The sequence below is a fragment of the Dipodomys spectabilis genome, unplaced genomic scaffold (assembly GCF_019054845.1).
Source record: "Dipodomys spectabilis isolate Male_0828 unplaced genomic scaffold, ASM1905484v1 ptg000422l, whole genome shotgun sequence".
Taxonomy (NCBI): domain Eukaryota; kingdom Metazoa; phylum Chordata; class Mammalia; order Rodentia; family Heteromyidae; genus Dipodomys; species Dipodomys spectabilis.
The window spans coordinates 1410933-1430847 of NW_024871099.1; the positions used below are offsets into that span (position 1 = coordinate 1410933).

The 19915-nt window shown below is 54.3% G+C and overlaps 1 protein-coding gene across 2 annotated transcripts; it reads right to left on the reverse strand.

The window, feature by feature from the left end:
- Positions 1-12228: 12228 nt before the first annotated feature.
- On the reverse strand, positions 12229-19505 carry LOC122097536 (protein C19orf12). 2 transcript variants are annotated; one of them, XM_042668102.1, is made up of 3 exons: positions 19405-19505; positions 15375-15544; positions 12229-12914 (listed from the first exon to the last, which is right to left on the reverse strand). In XM_042668102.1, exons 2-3 carry the CDS (start codon positions 15532-15534, stop codon positions 12649-12651), a joined length of 426 nt encoding a protein of 141 aa, XP_042524036.1. In that variant the 5' UTR covers positions 15535-15544; positions 19405-19505; the 3' UTR covers positions 12229-12648. The 2 variants fall into 2 exon arrangements, with proteins under 2 accessions (XP_042524036.1, XP_042524035.1); XM_042668101.1 differs by lacking the exon at positions 19405-19505 and adding an exon at positions 18417-18520.
- Between the last annotated feature and the right edge of the window lie 410 nt (positions 19506-19915).

A 19915-nucleotide genomic window follows, 5' to 3' on the forward strand; every position in this document is an offset into this window, starting at 1 on the left:
CACCACCACCTTCCCAGTTCCTGGGTCCTTGATAAAATAAGCACCTTGAACACAGGAAGGGGGTGGTAGAGCACTAGCTAATGACTGAAAGCATCAGGTAGTGAGTTCAAGTCCTGATCTTGGACCAAAAATAAGACAAAAGAAACATAGAAATTAAAATTAAGGCTGGGAATGTGGCTAACTGGTAGAGGAGTGCTTGCCTAGCATGCATGAAGCCCTGGGTTCAATTCCTCAGTACCACATACACAGAAAAAGTTGGAAGTGGCGCTGTGGCTCAGGTGATATAGTACTAACCTTAAGCCTAAGAAGCTTAGGGACAGTGCCCAGGCCCTGAGTTCAAGCCCCAGGACTGGCAAAAAAAAAAAAAATTAGCCAGGCGCTGGTGGCTCACACCTGTAATCCTAGCTACTCAGGAGGCTGAGATCTGAGGATCGCGGTTCAAAGCCAGCCCGGGCAGGAGAGACCGTGAGACTCCTATCTTCAATAAACCACCAGAAAACCGGAAGTGGCGCTGTAGCTCAAGTGGTAGAGCGCTCGCCTTGAGCTGAAGAGCTGAGGGACAGTGCCCAGGCCGAGTTCAAGCCCCATGACCTACCAAAAAAAAAAAAAAATTAAAAATAAATCAACTTTTTTTAAAATAAAAAAGAATCAGCCATTTTGGGGTTGGAGGCGTGGCTCAGTTGATAGAGTGTTAGCCAGTGACCCAAAGCATCAGGTTCTGAGTTTGAGCCCCAGTCTCACATCTAAAAAGACACATGAATAAAGCTTGTGCGTGGGGGATCCCCAGGCCCTTGGAACACCCCAAAGCTACAACACTCTTCCAGACATGGCACCCCCACGTTTTGAGGGCTTCCTTTCCAAGCTGTCCACGTCTCCACAGCCTAGACTCACGGGGAAACCTCAGAGCTGAGGACCTGTGAACCCAGCATGGTGTACATCAACACACCACTCCCACAGCCATCGCTTTTTCTTGGCTTGTCTTTTTTCTTCTTTTTTTCTTTTTTCAGTGCCCATCCTGGGACTTGAACTCCAGGCCTAAGCACTGTCCCTGAGCTTCTTTTACTCAAGGCTGAAGCTCTACCACTTGAGACACAGTACCACTTCGAGCTTTTGGGTAGTTCATTGGAGATGAGGGTCTCATACAGAGTTTTCCTGCTCAGTCTGGCTTCAGACCTCAGTCCTTAGATCTGAGCCTCCTGAGTAGCCAGGATTACAGGCGTGAGCCACTGGTGCCCAACTTCAAGGCTTGTTTCCTTGCAAGCATGAACCCTTGCCAGCTTCGGGCTCCTGGTGATGCTTGCTGCGGAATTTAAAGACTGCAATAATTATTGAACACCTTATTATCTGCTTATTATCTGGCTGCCTAATTAATGTAAATGAGAATTACGGCCTGTGCACCCAGGCCTATGTTTCTCCACAGAAAAACCTGCCAGCCATTTGGGCCTGTGCCAGAGGCTTTATGGGGTGGCCTCTGATCTGCTTTTTTTGAATAAAAGGTAAGTCATGCCAGGTGCTGGTGGTTCAAGCATGTAATCCTACCTACTCAGGAGGCTGAGATCTGAAGTATTGCAGTCCAAAGCCAACCCCCAGCAGACAAATCTGAGAGAGGCTGGTCTCTAATTAACCACCCAAAAGCCAAAAATAAGAGTGTAGTTCAGGAGGCAGTGTCATCTTTGAGTGAAAAAAGCTCAGGGACAGCAGCACGCAGGCCCTAAGTTTAAGCCCTAGGTCCAGCACAAAAAAAAAAGGGGGAGGTGGGGCTGGGAAGGTGGCTCGGTAGTAGAGTGCTTGCCTCACATGCATGAGGCCCTGGGTTCAATTCCTCAGCACCACACACATAAGCAGACAAACCCAGAAGTGGTGCTGTGGCTCAAGTAGTAGAGCACTAGCCTTGAGCTGAAGGGCTGAGGGACAGCGCCCAGGCCCAGAGTTCAAGCCCCACAACAGACCCCCCCTCCAAAAAAAAAAGTAGTGATGCTAAGAAATAAAAACAGAAGGGGTTTTAGGTGCCACAAATGCAGGAAATTGGGGCTGGTTTTCTGGAAGGGATAGAAGAGGTGACACCCACCATGCTGGCTCTTTCCTCTCTGACCCCAAGCTCAATGAGATCTGTACCTTTCTAGGCCTCTTCCCCGGATGGGAGCTAATGACAATGTTCCTCCAAGGCCCATCCCCTGTTTAGTCCAGCCCCACCAACCTCTGCCTGCTCCCTGTTCTGCAGCTGACTTTCCTCTCTATTCTGCCCTGTAATGATGACACTAATACTTTTAGGTTTAAACAAGTATTTTTTTTTTCTTTTTGATCAGCCATGGGACTTCAACTCAAGGCCTAGGCGCTGCCCCTGAGCTTTTTTGCTCAAATCTAGCACTCTACCATTTGAACCACAGCGCCACTTCTGATTTTGGTGAGGTTAATTGGAGATAAGGGTCTCACGGGGACTTTCCTTCCCTAGATGGTTTTGAACTGTGATCCTCAGATCTCAGCCTCCTTTGTAGCTAGGATGACAGGTGTGAGCCACCAGCCCCCAGCTCTACTTTTGTGTGTGTGTGTGTGTGGATGTTAATACTGGGACTTGAACTCAGGGCCTAGGATCTGACCCTTAATGTTTTTACTCAAGGCTCGCACTCTACCACTTGAGCCACACATCCATTTCTGGCTTTTTTGTGCTGGTTCATTGGAGATAAGAGTCTCATGGACTTTCCTACCCTGACTGGCTTTGAACCACAGTCCTCACATCTCAGCCTCCTGAGTAGCAGATGTACAGGCATGAGCCACCAGTGCCTGGCAGAGGGTCATCATCTTGAAAGGTCAGTCACAACCCAGGACAGTGACTCTACAACCTGCCTTAGGACTTCTATCCTGAACCCCAAGGGTTTGCAGCATCTTGGGTGTAGTGTCCCATTTAATTCAACCCCCAGTGTGGAAAAGCCAACCTAGCAACCAGATCTGTAAATCTCAGCTTTGTCTCCAAAGTCTGAGCTTCTCACTCAGCATTTCTGTGAATGGAGGTTTGATGGGAAAGGAAAAAAAAATGAGTTAGGAAACACACAAATTCCTTGGGATTTCCTTTTTAATTAAGCAGTTAAGGCATAATGAGGCCCAGCTGCCTCTTGCCTCATAATGTCACACATGGGGTGCAGGGAGGAATTCAGCCCAGATAGCCTCAAATCTGCCTAGGATGCGATTAGAACAGGACTCCCTGGAATCCCAGCAAGATGAGCTTTCCTGTCGGGAGCCAGCAGCTCATGTCTGTAGTCTTCCTATAGTCTAGCTATTCAGGAGGCTAAGATCTGGAGGATCGAGGTTCAAAGCCAGTCCAGGTAGGACTTATCTCCAATTAACCAGCAAAAAGCCAGAAGTGGAAGTATGGCTCAAGTGGTAGAGCACCAGCCTAGTATAAAAAAACTAAGGAAAAGCACCCAGGCCCTGAGTTCAAGCCCCAATGCTGGTACATGCATGCACACACACACACACACACACTCAAACTCATTGCCAACTAGATAAAGAACAAATATAGGAAATTCTGTGCTATCTATACCAACCTTCCTTCCTTCCTTCTTTTCGCCAGTACACAGGCTTGAACTCAAGGCCTGCATGCTGTCCCGGGCTTCTTTTGCTCAAAGCTAGTTAATGCTCTACCACTTGAGCCATACCTGCACTTGTGGGTTTTTGTGGTTTTGTGGTAAGAGTCTCACAGACATTCCTGCCCCAGTAGGCTTAAAACTGTGATCCTCAGATCTCAGACTACTGGGTAGCTAGGCTTACAGTCATGATCACCAGCACCCAGCTTGATGGCACTTTAGAAAAGATTTGTGTCCGGCTGGGAAGGTGGCTCAGTGGTAGAGCGCTTGCCTTGCATGCCTGAGGCCCTGGGTTTGATTCCTCAGCACCACAGAAGCAAAAAGAAAAAAGCTGGAAGTGGCGCTGTGACTCAAGTGGTAGAGTGCTACCTTGAGCTGAAGAGCTGAGGGACAGTGCCCAGGCACAGAGTTCAGGCCCCACAACCGGACCCCCCCCCCCCAAAAAAAAAAAGAAAAGATTTGTGTCTTTCTTTTCCTTTAGCTTTTGGTTGGAGCCTGAAGGGGAAATCTGATGGGAAGCAGGTTCATCACAGCCCATAGTCATAAAAGGATGTATGGACGGCAGCGATGGCAGACACAGATCACAGACAGCAATAAATACTGACTCTGGGCACAGACAGGGTGAGGGCTGGGGCAGGGCGGGGGGGGGGGGGGGGGGGGGGGCGGGGGAGGGGAGTAGGTAGAACTGTGCCTCAGTTTCAGATCCAGGAACCTACAACCAATGGGGTCCCCAACTGTTTTGTTCGGCTGCGTGTTCCGAACAATGTGACCCTTCCTTCCCTCCTCCCTCCCTTCCCTTCCCTTCCCCTCCCCTCTCTTTCTTCCTTCCTCCTTCCCTCGCTCCCTCCCTCCTTCCTTCCTTCCTTCCTTCCTCCCTCCCTCCCTCCCTTCCTTCCTTTTTCCCCCCTCTTTCCCTCCTCCCATTTCTGAGTGTTTTGTTTTGTGCCGGTCCTGGGGCTTGAACTCAGGGCCTAGATCCCAGGTAGAGTGCTACCCTTGAGTCTTACAGGTGTGAGCCAGCACACCCAGCTCCAAGGACTATTTTTATATGACTTGTGAACTGAGAATGTTTGCAATGGGTTTGGGGGGTGGTTTGTTTTGTTTTGTTTTGTTACATATTTCAGTGGTTAGAAACCAAGTTAGAAAGAAGGCAGATCTGAGCCGGGCATGGTGGCGCAGGCCAGTAACCCGAGCCACCAACCCAGATTCTACGGTCAGCTCCGCTCTTCTCCAGAACCTGCGTTCTGGGCTCTGATTGGTCGATATTCTGCTACGGGGCGTGGTCGGGTGAGTTGGGACGCTAAGGGTTGTGGGTGGGCGTGGTCTGCTGGTGGGCGTGGTCTGCTGGTGGGCGTGGCCGGGACCCGCTAGCAGAACACAGAGGCCCAGGGTCGCACTCGCCCGCAGCTTTTCGGGGGGCACCACCAGGTCTCAGGGTGATAGCACAGCTAGCAGGCGAGCTCCCATCGCGGGATCCCGGGTCCGACTTCCCGAGGGAGGTGCGGTGGGGACCCAAGCCTTCAAACCAGGCCCAGCATTTCCCCGGTCCAGTGACAGCTGTGTGGGTGCGGGGTACCCTGGCTTCGTGAGGTTCGGGGGCCTCCTTCCTTAGAGGGGGGCTCTGGTGATCGCTTCCGGGGGCTTCCTCAGGCTCTGAAGATGGCTTGGGGGTGGGGCGCTCATTTAGGAACCGCCTGACTCCTGGGACGTTTGGAACTTGTGGCTCTGAGTAGGGCCTGTCCTAAGTCAACCAGGCTGGGGTTCAGGCTTGGCTACTCAGGAGGCGGAGATCTGAAGATCAAGATTCCTAACCAGACTGGGCTAAAGCCTGTGAGACTCCTATCTCCAATTAACCAGCCAAAAATCTGGAAGGGGCTCTGTGGCTCAAGTGGTAGAGCAGACTCCTCCACCCCCAACTGTGATCTTCACAGACACCCTGAACCGTGATCTCCACAGACACCCCCAAACTGTAGTCTCCACAGACAGATACCCCGAACCATGATTTCCACAGACTGACACCCTGAACTGTGATCTCCACAGACAACCCGAACCAGGATCTCCACAGACACCCTGAACTGTGATCTCCACAGAGGGAGCAGTCATTTGACTTTTTTGGTGCTAGAACTGGAGCTTGAACTCATGGGCACTGTCCCTGAGCATTTTGTGTTCAAGACTGGCACTGTATCATTGGAGTCACAGCTCCACTTGTGGCTTTTGGGTGGTTAATTGTGTAAGGTCTGTCCCTGGGCCATGCAGGCCTTGGCTTCCCCCCCCCTCCCCCATCCTCCCTCATCAAGCCTTTCAACCGGCCAGGGGAGGGTTCCAGGCCATGAGGTCCCATCCACACTGGGACACTTTTCTCCCACCTGGCCATACCTCTTCCGGCCCCTGACCTAGATAAGTCCCAGCCTGGGAGATGAGTCTTCCCTTTGGCCTTGCGCATGCACGGTGTGGCAGCAGACCAGTAATACAATAAACTTCCTGCCTGAATACCATGTGGTGATCTCTTTATTGGCTACCTAAGTAAACCTGTTTAATTTACCTTACAAATTGCAGATAAGAGTGTCACGAACTTTCCTGCCTAGGATGGCTTCCCTTGGCAATCCTCAGGTCTCTGCCTTCTGAGTAGCTGGGATGACAGGCGTGAGCCACCAGTGCCCAGGCCGGACTTGGAATTTGAACCAAGCTGCCGTTAACACAGAGGCAGTGATCAATCAACCAGAAGAGAAACTACTGCTGGGTCATCTGGCTGTTGTATTATCTCTGTGCAGACTAGAGTTCACTCAGCCCACCCTCCCCCCAGCCTCCTTCAAGGCTTCCAAGACAATGCTGGGTGCCCTGAAGCTCAAGTCTGTCATCCTAGCTACACCGGAGGCTGAGAACTGAGGATTGCGGTTTGAAGCCAGCTCAGGCAGGAAAGTCCATGAGACTCTTCTATCTCCAATGAACCAGCAAAAAGCCAGAAGTGGCAGAATGGCTCAAGTGGTAGAGCACCAGCCTTGAGTGACAAACCTAAGGAACAGTTCCCAGGCCATGAGTTCAAGCTCCAGAACTGGCGCACACACACACACACACAAACTTCCAAGAAAGGCCCAGCCATGAGACTGAGCCAGAAGCACCTGTCTAGCCCACCCTGCCAAGGAAGAAAGGCAAGGGGTTGAGCAGAAGAGCCTGGAGCAGGGCAGGCCAGCCCCTGCCTGCGACTAGATACAAGGAAAAGAGATGGTTTGTTGTTGTTTTGCTTTGCTTTTTTCTTTTTGTGCTGGTTCACTGGAGATCAGAGTGTCATAGACTTTTCTGCTTGGGCTGGCTTTAAGCCGTAGCAAGTCAGGTTTATTTATATTTGTGTCTTATGTTTTTGTGAACTTGGGGCCTAGACACTGTCCTTTAGCTCTTTCTATTCAAGGTTGGCACTCTACCACGTGAACCGTGGCTCCACTTCCAGCTTTTTGCTAGTTCATTAAAAATAATCATCTCACAGATATTCCTGTCCCAGCTGGCTGTGAACCCTGGTTCTCAGAACTCAGCCTCCTGAGGATCTAGGGTGACAGGTATGAACCTCCACTGCCAGATTTGTAGGTCTGTTTATTGTCAGCTTGCAGATTCCCTGCCTCCATTAGTAGCTAAGTATGTCAGGATTAGTAAAAGTATTTCCTACATCCCAGTGGCTACCAAGAAGCTCCCTGCCTGAGAGAGGCAGGCTCAGAGGAGTGGGGACAGGACTCAGTTCTCTCTCTCTGGTACTTAGCAAAGCTGGCTTAAGCAACAAGGAAGATTTTCATGTGAGTCTCTGCTTACCAAGAAAAGCCTCAGGCTGGGCACTGGTGGCTCACGCCTGTAATCCTAGCTACTCAGGAGGCTGAGATCTGAGGACTGCAGTTCAAAGCCAGCCTGGGCAGGAAAGTCTGTGAGACCCTTATCTCCAATGAACCACCAGAAAACCAGAAGTGGCGCTGTGGCCCAAGTGGTAGAGTACTTGCCTTGAGCTGAAGATATGAAGGACAGCGCCCAGGCCCAGAGTTCAAGGCCCACCACTGACAAAAAAAAAAAAAAGAAAAGAAAGAAAATCTTTGACCACCTGGGGAAGGTAACAAGAGGGAGCCCTGGGAGGAGGTCTGCACCTGGGGTACAAAAACAGGGGAGTCGCTTGGTTGCCGTGTGTGTGTGTGTGTGTGTGTGTGTGTGTGTGTGTGTGTGTGTGAGTGTATGTGTGTGCAGGCCAAGGACTAGGCGTGTTGTGCATTCTAGACATAGAGGCCTTGGTTTTCCCCTTGCACACCTGAGTGCTAAATCAGACATAAGGGAGCCTTAGAAAGTTTCCCGCTGGGTGGCTCACACCTGTAATCCTAGCTACTTAGGAGGCTAAGATCTGGAAGGTCGCTGTTTGAAGCCAGCCCAGGAAGGAAACATCTGTGAGACTCTGATCTCCAATGAACCACCAACAACCAAAAAAAAAAGCCAAAAGTGGAGCTGCAGCTCAAGTGGTAGAGTGACAAAGTTCAGGGGATAGTGCCCAGGCCCTGAGTTCAAGCCCAGGATGGGGGGGTCAGCGCCGGCCTCTTCAGACCTCAGCCTCCTGAGTAGCTGGGATTAGAGGCGTGAGCCACAGTGCTTGCCTCTAAACCGAGAGGCCGATATCCTTACACATGCCCGCCCCACCCTGAGCGCGTGGCCAGCTGAGAGAGGGTGGGCTTGCTTTGCTGAGGCGCCCTCCTCCCCATTGGCTTCTTAGCCACACAGACCAGCTCAAACTGGTTCTACCGCCTGGGCAGAGGACTCCTGGCCAGCTAGGCCAGGAGGTGAAGGCAGATTTCCTGACCTCTCAAACCCAAGCCAGGCATGCCCTGTCTCTTCCCCAGGGCCAGATCACACCCCGGAGCCTCGGGACCCCACCTCTCCCCTTTTGCTGGAAATCCTCAGAATCTAGAGGACACCTTCACTGGCCGTGGGCCAGGACCTCAGTCCTGGTGTGCAGGCAGGCTGGCTGCGGGGGCCACACCGCACCGAGAAGGGGGTGAGGGGTGGACTGGGCTCACGTCAGACCAGCCCAGGCCTCCACTCGTCCCTTCTCCCCCAAGACCCTGCGGCAGGGAGGGGTGGCACTGAGGCTGGCATCTGGATGCGGCTGTAGAGAGAGCGAGGGAGGGAGGGAGGGAGGGAGGGAGGGAGGGAGGGAGGGGCGGGCGCGATGCCATCCCTCCCCAGCAGAAGGCGCTGCAGGCAGGTGGAAGAGCTTTGAACCACGATCCTCTCGATCTCGGAGAGCTGGGACGACAGGTATGTGCCACCGGTATCCACCCCCACCTGGAGGAACTTTCTAGAGAGATGATATCGAATGGCCTGAGGCGTCTGGTCCTTCAGCAGGCTCTGGGGCCCCAGCCTAGCGCTGCACGCACATGCGTGCACAGACACACACGTGCACACACGCATGTGCACGCGCGCGCACACTTCCAGCCCCGGGACTCCGCGCCTCCTCCGCTGCCTGATGCGGGAAACTGAGGCTCTGGACAGCCACGCCCCCTGCGCGCGGGGACCCCGGCCGCGCCCGCCTCCCGCGCCCGCCGGGTCCCGTCCCAGGGACGCCGGGCTCCGCCGGCGCCGCTGCGGTACCGGGCGCGGCCACAAGATGGCGCATCGCAACAACGAATGGCCGAGCCGCGCTGGGTAAAGATCAAGCCTGGAGCAGAGGCATCTCCGCGGATGGGGGGGGGGGGTGCTCTCCTGCTAGTTTTGCACCCCGACTCTGGCCGAGGTAAAACAGGGGTGAGCTGCACAGCTGGCCGGGCCCTCAGTATCAGCCACCCCACCAGATTCTGGGATGCATCCTGTTAGGATGCGTGGAAAAGTGCACCCCCAAAACCTTGGGGGGGTAAACAAGACTGGCTTACCAGATATATGGCCTGCCCCCCACCCCGGCCCTGAGCTGGGTTTTTGTTTTTGCCCAAGGTTGTGGTGCTCTACCACTTGAACCACAGCTACACTCCTGGCTTTTTGCTGCAGCGTTCACTCAGAGATAGAGTCTCCGGGATTTTCCTGGTGTTTGAAGATTTCTGGCGCTATGGGCAGATCCACACCACGAAGTTTGTGACTTTATAGAAGGTAGGAACTTCTTTTGTCCCTTTTTGCACTAGGGGGAGGGCGATTGGTGCTGCTTCCTCACTGCAGGATAAGATGATGTGTTAAGTGTCTTTTTGGGTTGTTGTTGGTGGTGGTGGTCTTGGGACTTGAACTCTGGGCCTGGGCGCTGTCCCTCAGCTCTTCAGCTCAAGGCAAGTTCTCTACCACTTGAGCCACAGCGCCACTTCTAGTTTTCTGGTGGTTAATTGGAGATAAGAGTCTCAGGGACTTTTCCTGCCCTGGGCTGGCTTTGAACCTCAGTCCTCAGATCTCAGCCTTTTTAGTAGCTGGGATTACAGGCGTGAGTCACGGGCGCTAGGCTGTAGTAAGTGTCTTGAGGACACCAAATCAAAAATAATCACAGAAGCCAGGCATGGTACAACCTATTCACAAAGCCTGAGAATCAGGAGTTTGAAGGCCACCCTGGCTACACAGTCAGAATCTGAGTGGAAAAAGCAAACACACAAGCAAACAATCAACCTAACAAATAGAGCCCAACACCACTGCCTCACACTTGTCATCCAGGTCCCTCAGGAGGCTGAGATCTGGAGGATCATGGTTCAAAGCCAGTCTGGGACCGGACAGTCAATGAGACTTTGATCTCCACTGAACCACCAAAAAGCCAGAAGTGGAGCTGTGGATCAAGTGATCCACAGCTAGTGCTCAAGAGAGCACTAGTCTTGAGCAACAAAACAAACAAAAACAGGCCCTGAGTTCAAGCCCAGTAAGCAGTGCAAATAAATACAAACACACCACCACAACAAAAATATATTTATTGTTTTCCAATAAAAGCACGGATGAAAAGAAATAATTCACACTCATTCAATCAAACGCACAGAAGGTCACTATTTTGGACAGGATCCCTCTCTGGGCCCACCCAACCAAACCAACCCTCCCCACCCCCCCATTCCCCCCCCCCCACACTAGTGTTCTTATGGTGAAATTAGCAGACACTGCCAAGGATACCTTCCAAAAACAAAACAAAACAGTTTCAACTTGGGGCAGGGGGAGGGGAAGGGGGGAGGGAAGTCCTTCTGGTTTAACCCTTTGTGAGGAAAGTGAGTTTAAAACAATATGCCTCCACTGGGCATCGTGGCTCAAACAGGTAATCCTATCTACTCAGGAGGCTAAGACCTGAGGAATGAGGTTCAAGGCCATCCTGGACAGGAAAAGTCTGTGAAATTCTTATCTCCAGCGAGCCAGCAAAAAGCCGGAAAGAGGGGTGTGGCTCAAGTGGTAGAACGCCAGCTGTGAGCTAAAAAGTTCAGAGACAGCACCGAAGCCCTGAGTTCAAGCCCCCATCCTGGCACACGCACACATACCACAATTGCAAATTGTAGACTAATATCCCACTGTGAAACTGGGTTTTATTAGATGGCTCAGTCTGGCACTGGATGGCTGAACTCAAGTGATCTTCCTTGCCTCCGCCTAAGTAGCTGGGACCACAGGCCTGTACCACTGTACTTGGCCATACACACTAGATCCCTTTGTAATTTTGTCTTTTGACACACAACTTACACATTGTGGTTAGAGCACACCGGGGAAAGCGCTTTCAGGACACCACGTTTTTGTTTTGAGTTTTGGGTGCCAGGTGCTCTCCTCCCTTAGCTTCGTGGCTCCATGCTGGCACTCCTCCACTACAACCAATGTGCCACACTTCCGACAGATTCATTGGAGATTAAGGGGCTAAAAGACTTTGTGACCTGGGCTCGCCTCAAACTGTGATCCTCCGACCTCAGCCTCCTGAAGAGCTGGGATTACAGGTGTGAGCCACAAGCACCCGGCCTAGAAAATACAGTTTTTAAAAATGAAGTTGGGAAAGCCGGGCGCTGGTGGCTCACGCCTGTAATCCTAGCTACTCAGGAGGCTGAGATCTGAGGATCGCGGTTCAAAGCCAGCCCGGACAGGAGAGACCGTGAGACTCCTATCTCCAATAAACCACCAGAAAACCGGAAGTGGCGCTGTAGCTCAAGTGGTAGAGCGCTCACCTTGAGCTGAAGAGCTGAGGGACAGCGCCCAGGCCCAGAGTTCAAGCCCCATGGCCGACCAAAAAAAAAAAAAATGAAGTTGGGAATGGTGGACTTACACAGGAAGATCACTTGAACCCAGGAATTAGAGGCCCGATATTTTAAGTGATGTTTAACCTAAATCTAGAGAAGAAAATTAAAAATGCAATACACAAATATCATGATTTTGGTTGGTTTGTTTTTTCCTATGAAGAAGACAAGGCCCTAGGAAGAGGGAAGAGGAGGATGGAGTTAGCAGGCGACCTTTGGTGCCTGCCATTAGTGTCACACGGCTCGTGTTCAGGCCACCATCTCCCTCCAAGGACCCAAGACATCCCATTGGGACGAGTGCGAATCAGCATGATTCTGGCTGCTTTTGACACTTTATTTTCAGTGTCAGTCCTGGGGCTTGCCCTCATGACCCGGGTGCTGTCCCTGAGCTTTTGCTGTGCTGAAGGCTGGCTCTCTTACCAACTGAGCCACATCTCCACTTTCAAGTGTTGTTGTTTTGCCAGTTCCTTGGAGATAAGAGTCTCATGGATATTCTTGCCCAGGCTGGCCTCGAACCTCGATCCTCCAGATCTCAGCCTTCTGAGTAGTGTGACAGATGTGAACTGCCAGTGAGATTTCTAGAATCTACAGTGATCCTCCAGATCTCAGCCTCCTGAGTAGCTGGGATGACAGGTGTGAGCCACCAGCACCCAGCTAGGTTGTGAGATTCTGGAAGAATCACCCTGCAAAAATCAAAAACAAAAACAACGGGGATGCGGTCCCGAGAGAGAACCAGACCTGGCCAGCTCAGCAGGAGAACTGGACAATCCTTCCTGCCCCCGGAGATGTCCACAGGCTCGTTAGGGCTCCAGCCCCCTGCAACACAAACCCCAGCTGGTCTCCTACACCCGCGCAGGATTAGAACTCAGCACCTAGGCTGATGAGGCAGCCGGCTAGTCCTCATAGCGAATCTCAGCCCGCAGCTCTTTGCTGACGTAGTTGACCACGAGGGCCAGCAGCTGCTGCTGGAGGGCCTCGCTGCCTAGGACCAGGGCTGTGAGCTGCACTGCGTCCGCCCAGTCCAGACCCCGCACGATGGCTTCCACCTCGGCAAACAGCCTCTGCTGCTCAGAGGCGGGCAGCTCCATCAAGATCTGCGGGACTGGCTTAAACTGGCCACTGGTCATCCAGGCTCCGAGAAGACCCCCGACAGCGCCCCCTAGAAAACACAAAGGCCAGAGAGTCGGTAATGGGCAGACCCGGAGTTCCCTCTCCAAGCCTCTTCATGTGAGAGAAAGATTTTATGGTTTTGTTCCTGTTTTGTGCCAGTGCTGAGACTTGAACTCAGGGTGTGGGGCTGTCCCTGAGGTTTTGGTTTTGTTGGTTTCTTTCTGTTGTTGTTTTGCTCAAGGCTAGTGCTCTACTACTTGAGCCACAGCTCCACTTTTGGCTTTCGGGTGGTTCCTTGGAGAGATTTTTCACAGATTTTTCCTGCCCAGGCTGGCTTTGAACCATGATCCTCTCCATCTCAGCCTCCTGAGTAGCCAGGATGACAGGCATGAGCCAACGGTGCTCAGCTTAAGATGATGTATGGAAGCTGGTAGTGGCTCACAGTTCTCATCCTGCCTACTCCGGAGGCTGAGATCTGAGGATCTGGGTTCAAAGCCAGTCAAGTAGGAAAGTCTGTGGGACTCTGATCACCAATCCATCAGTACAAGGCTACAAGTGGAGGTGTGGCTCAAGTGGTAGAGCACCAGCCATGAGGATAAAAGCTATGGAGAGCATCCAGGCCCTGAGTTCAAACCCCAGGACGGGCACATGTGCACCCCAACAACCCCACCCCCACCCCAGACACACACACAGAGGAGCAGCTGGCACCTAGGCCAGACACTGTCTGCCACTAGGAACAGATCTGTATCTTTACAAATGCCTAACAACTTTAAAATACTGGCAATGAGATACTGCAAGAAGCAGCCGGGCAAGCATAACTCACTGCTAAGGGAGGGAACAGCAAAGGAAGGAGAACTTTCACCATAGAAAATTCCAGCCCCCGTGACCTAATGGATGGAAGCTCTCAAGGTCAACGTTCCCCAGTGACGTGGCCCAGCGCCACGGGTCTGAAGGAATGACACAGAGAAACCCACGACCCACGCAATTCCTTCCAGCACGGTGGGTCCCGTCTAATCAGGCACACACAGAGGATTCTGTAAAACACCTGCCCAAACCAGGCACTGATAGCTCATGCCTCACGTCCTAGCTACTCAGGAGGCTGAGATCTAGGGGATGGTGGTTTGAAGCCTGCCTGGGCAGGAAAGTTTGTGAGACTCTATAATCTCCCATGAACCTCCCAAAAATCACAAGTGGAGGTGTGGCTCAACTGGCAGAACACCAACCTTGAATGAAAAAAATGAAAGAACAGTGCCAGGACCTGAGTTCAAGCCCTATTACCAGCACACGCGCGCACACACACACACACACACACGCACACACACACACACAGAATAGCTGCTTGCCAACTGGACTCAGAAGACAAAGCAATGTGGGCTGGTCCTGTGCCTCATGCCTGCAATCCAAGCCAATCAGGTTAGAGGATCACAGGCCAAGGCCAACCAGGCAAAAGCATGAGACCTTATCTGAAAAAAAAGAACAAAACCAAAAACTGACCAAAAAAATACTAAAACAAAAAATGACAGGAGGTGGGGCTCATGCGGTAAAAGACCTTCTTTGCAAACACAACTCTATGACTTCAATCTCCAGGACTGCCAAAACTGAAAGTGCTCCCTCCCTCCCTCCCTCTACCGCCCCCCCCCTCTCAAACAAACACCCCTATGGAGGGAAAATAACTAATTTACATACTTGATTGATTCTCTCTCCCTCCCTCCTTCCTCCCCCCCTCCCCTTCCCAGGACATCCATGAAACAGAGCCAACAAGGGTTGAACTCTTTTGGGGGGAGGGGAAGGGGTGTGTTGGTGATGAACTCAGGGCCTGGGCACTGTTCCCAAGCTCTTTTGCTCAAGGCTAGTGCTTTACCACTTTGAACCACAGCTCCACTTCTGGTTTTCTGGTGGTTCAGAGTCTCAGGGACTTTCCTGCCCAGGTTGGCTTCAAACTGAGCTCCTTAGATCTCAGCCTCCTGAGTAGCTAAGATGCCACCAGTGCCTGGCAAACTCTTGTGCACTAGATCTTTAGGAGAACATGACTGATACAGAAGCACTTATGGCCAAATTAAAAAAAAAAAAAAAAATCACCAAGAATATGAACCTGCAAACGCCTCACTCTCCGTTTCTGGGTCAAATGCCATTGTCAGCCAGGATCAGTGGTGGGACAAGGCGGGAGGAGAGTCAAGGAAGTCTTGTGTCCCCACGAATGTCTTTTTTTCTTTTGTGCCTCTCCTGGGGTTTGAACCCAGGGCGTGAATGCTGTTCCTGAGCCTTTTTGCTCAAGGCTGGAGCTCTACCAATTGAGCCGCAGCTCCACTTCCAACTTTTCGATTGTTCACTGGAGATAAGAGTCTTACAGACTTTTCTGCCGGGGCTGGCTTCAAACCCTGATTCTCTACATCTCAGCCTCCTGAACAGATGAGATTTACAGGTCTGAGCCACAGGTACCCTGCTTCAAAGACTGTTTTTCAATCACTACCGCCCCCAGACAGTATGTCTACAAAATAGTCACACTTACCAACAGCCAGTCCTGGGGGCCCACCAACCAGGCCACCGACAAAGGCCACAGCCCCCGTGACCAGGGCGCCCTTCCCAGAATGCTTCACAGCAGCCTGCATCTTCCTCTCCTCGGAGATGGAGCAGAGCAGCTGCATGACGTCTTGGACCACGATGGGCATACCGACCAACCTAAGGAAAAAGCACAAGGGAGAAAATGCAAATGAGCTTGGGGTGTGGACGTTTCCATCCAATGGCTGCACTTCTACAGTGTGGAGGGCGGGACTCCATCCTTTTCTGCAGAGATGCAGGTCAACCCTAGACATGAGAGCAGAGGGCATCACGGGAAGTATCTATGAATGGGATAATTCACAAAGCGAAGCCTCAGAGAGGAGAGAGTTTTTCTCTGCCTTCCAATTAATTTCCAACTTATTAAAGATTATAGACCCATCTTGGGCCATTCTCTTACATCTTGCTTCTTCCCTTCCTTGTCTTTCTTTTTTGTGCTGGTAGTGGGGCTCGAACTCAGCGCCTCACCTTCTCTCTTGGCTTTTCTGCTCAAGGATGGTGCTCTACTACTCAAGCCACACTTCTGGTTTGTCAGAGATTCCTTGGAGACTCAGGGATTTTTTTTTCTAGCCTCAAACTATGATCCTCAGGTCTCTGCCTCCTGAGTAGCTGGGATTCCAGGCCTCCGCCAGATCCCCTGGCTCATCAGCAGACCTTTCCATCGGTTCCAGCAACCTTCAGCCTATGCCAGGCCTGGCGGAGAGCAGCAAGCCTCAGCGGTGTCTAGGACAGTAAAGACTCTTGGAGTGCCCTGGCACTTGCCTGTTGTGGGGGCCCTGGGCAGATAAACTATGGCAAGAAGATGCTTGGAAGAATGAGGTCAAGTTGTATGGAGAGAGAGCAATGGGGGAGTGTGGGCATTACAGATTCTCAGCAATGCACACCACTGGGTTTCTTGAGCAACTGCTATAGCAAGGCCTTATTATTCCACTCTTGGACATTGGAGTCAGAGACAAGATAAGCCAGAAAAGTGGTTAAAAGAAACCAAAGGAATTCCAGGTAGTTGGAGGAGTAGCTCACGCCTGTAATCCCAGCTGCTCAGGAGGCTGAGATCTGAGGAGTACGTTCAAGGCCAGCCTGGGCAGGAACAGTGGTTTAACTGATCAGTCTTGAATTAAAAAGTTAAGGCTCAGGAGACTGGGAAGGTGGCTCAGTGGTAGAGTGCTTGCCTTACATGCATGAGGCCCTGGATTTGATTCCTCAGCACCACATAAGCAGAAAAAGCCGGAAGTGACACTGTGGCTCAAGTGGTAGAGCGCTAGCCTTGAGCTGAAGAGCTGAGGGACAGCGCCCCAGGCCCAGAGTTCAGGGCTCATGGTCGACCCCCCCCCCAAAAAAAAGTTAAGGCTCAAGCTGGGAATGTGGCTTAGTGGTAGAGTGCTTGCCTAGCATGCATGAAGCCCTGGGTTCCACTCCTCAGTACCAAATAGTCACTCAAGTGGTAGAGTGCTAGCCTTGAGCAAAAGAAGGTCAGGGACAGTGGCCAGGCCCTGAGTTCAAGCCCCAGGACTGTCAAAAAAAAAAAGAAATGAAAGAAAAGAAAAAGAAAACTAAGGGTCTGAGTTCAAGTTCCCAATACCAGCAAAAACATAAAGAAAAAACAAAAGTAAAATAAACAGCAGAGCCGGTTCTGCTCCTTAGAGCTGGGGTGGGGGAGGGGAGGCCTTCCTCTTCCTCCTCCTCAGATCAATATGTTGGGGCGCTTGTTAAAGGGATGGGATAGAGAAACTGGTGTATGGGGGAAACTGTATTGACCAAGCACTTTTGGTTGTGCAAGCATTTGTGTGTATTTTTGTGTCAGTACTGGGACTCGAACTCGGAGCCTGAGTGCTGTCCTTGAGCCTTTTCACTCAAGCCACAGCCTCCACTTCACACCTTTTCTTTTTGTTTTTTGCTAGTTTATTGGAAATAAGAGTTTCACAGACTTTCCTGCCCAGGCTGGCTTCAAACCAGGATCCTCAGAGCTCAGCCTCCTGAGTAGCTGGGGTGACAGTGTGAGCCCCGCACCCGGCTCACGTCCCCTTCCTTTTTCCTTTCTTTCCTTCTTTTTTTCTCTCTCTTTTTCTTTCTCACCCTTCCTTCCTTCCTTCCTTTCTTTTTAACACTATCAGAGATGAAGCCCAGTATTAAGTGGGTGCGATCGCCAGCACTGCTCAATAGATAAATAGACACACTAATAAAAGTAATTTTTTAAAAAGAGACACTTTCGTGAGAGCAGGCTGTCCCTGGCCGCGGTCCTCAGCGCTTTCTGCGTCTGGGAAGTTGCACAGCTTCGGTCCTGGGCTTGCGCACACTCCTCCTGCGTGTGCACAGGATACAGACCCGCCCGGCTTGGGGCCGCAGACTGTGTTTCACTGCCTGAGTCAGGGCCAGGGCCAGCCACACAGCACGGCTGGCTTTCTGCTGCTGAGCTGGGGATGGGCGTCTTCTGACTGTTCCTGCCCTGGAGGGGGGGGGGGGGGGGCTGGCTTGGAACCGCGATCCTCCGGATCTCACACGCCTGAGTCCCTCGGTGCCCGGCTGGCCTTGCTCTCCTGGGTAGCGCCAGTGCGGGGCTGGCCAGGGCTGATCCCCCGCCCCGGCCCCGCCGCCCATGGCCCACGCCCCGCGCGTCCCGGCCCATCTCAGCTCCGGGGCACAGCCCCACGCGGACCCCCGCAGCCATCCTCACGTCCCCAGTTCTTTAAACGCAGCTGCCCCCCCCCCCCAGCTCACTTCATTCACCTCCCAGCTCTAAACCCACCCGAGGTGGGGTCCCCCCCCCCGGCCGGCTGTGCGCGTGCGCGCGGGCCTGGGCGTCGGCCTCGGGGTGCGCTCCCCGCGGTCCGCACTCGCTCTCCGGGGTGACAGGCGGCCGAGCGGGGGCTGGGCGCCGCCGCCGCGCGATCGCGGCTCCCACGTCTCGGTGCCTCAGTTTCTCCCAGCCGCGTCCCCGGGCCCCGGGAGGCGCGCGTGGGTCCCAGGTCGGCCCGCCCCACCCGAGCGGCCCCGTTACCTGCTCTCCCGGCTGCCCCGGCGCCGAGCCCGCGGGGAGCCTCAGGCCGCGGAACCCCGATCCCGGCCCCGGTCCCGGTCCCCCGAGCCTTAACCCGGATTCCCCGCGCGCAGGCCCCGCCCTCCCGCCTTCCGGCTCCGGTGCCTTCCGGGTCGGGCGCTGCCCGCCCGCCCCTGCCCTCCCCCCGCCCCCTCCCCTTCCCTCCCCCGGCCCTCCCCCTGCCCTCCCGCCCCCGCTCCTGCCCTCCCCCGCCCCTCCCCCCTCCCCCTGCCCCCCCCGCCCCGCCCCTGCCCTCCCCCGCCCCGCCCCCTCCCTCCCCCTGCCCCCCGCCCCTGCCCTCCCCCGCCCCGCACCCCTCCCCCTCCCCTCCCCCGCCCCGCCCCCCTCTCCCTGCCCCTGCCCCCCGCCCCGCCCCTGCCCTCCCCCGCCCCGCCCCCTCTCCCTTCCCCTGCCCCCCCGCCCCTGCCCTCCCCCGCCCCTCCCCCTCCCCCTGCCCCCTCCCGCCCCTGCCCTCCTCTGCCCCGCACCCCTCCCCCCCTGCACCCCTCTCCCCCCCGTCCCGCACCCCTCTCCCCCCCGCCGCGCACCCCTCTCCCTGCCCTCCCCCGCCCCTGCTCCCCCTCCTCCCCCCCGCCCCTCTCCCCCCGCCGCGCCCCCCCCCCCCCCCGCCCGCCCCTCGCCACCGCGCTGGGCCCCGATCTGGGACGGGAGCTCGTCTCGCCGCTCGGCGAGCTATGGGGTCCCCACCCCGGACACCACCCCCGGGCGCACGGACCCCTCGCCCAGCGCGTGGGGGCGCCCCGGGGGCTGGAGCCAGGCCTGCGGGGACCCCAGGGCTGGCCTTGAACCAGCTCCAACCTGGAAGATGCTTCCAGAAGCTTTCCCAAGGACCCTGGCACTGAGCGAGCCAAGTAGCCGAGATTTGGCCAAGGGGGCGGGGGGAGGGAATGCCCAAGGCCACCCCGCAGGAAAGGCCCCCGCGTGTCACCTCTGCGGACTCTGCTGGGCACCGGGCACCCGGAGGGACGCGGAACCCGGGGTTGAGCCGGGCAGCCGGGGCTCGCGCTGCAGTCCCAGCTAGAGCTCCCGTGGCTGCCGCGCAGTGACCGCGCTACGGAGCCAGAACCCGGGGCTTGGGCTCGGATGACTTCCCAGGGCCAAAGTTCACCGCTGGTGCCAAGAATAAACCGCCCAGGGCATCGTCTCCGCGCCAGGCGCGCGCCCGGGCGCCCGGGGCCCTGCGCACGGCGCCCTCTGGCGTCCGGTCCAGGAACTGCGCCGCCCGACCGCCGGGTCCTCAACCTGGCAAGTTGGGTACCAAAAGCCCCCGGAAGGATGCTGACCCGGAAGGAGCATCAGAGTGGAAGAGGAGATGAGCTGTTCACCACAGGCCGGAGGCTCCTCCCCATGAAGCTCCTCCCACTGGAAGCTCCTCCCACTGGAAGCTCCTCCCACTGGAAGCTCCTCCCCTGAGACTCCTCCCACTAGAACCTTCCCCC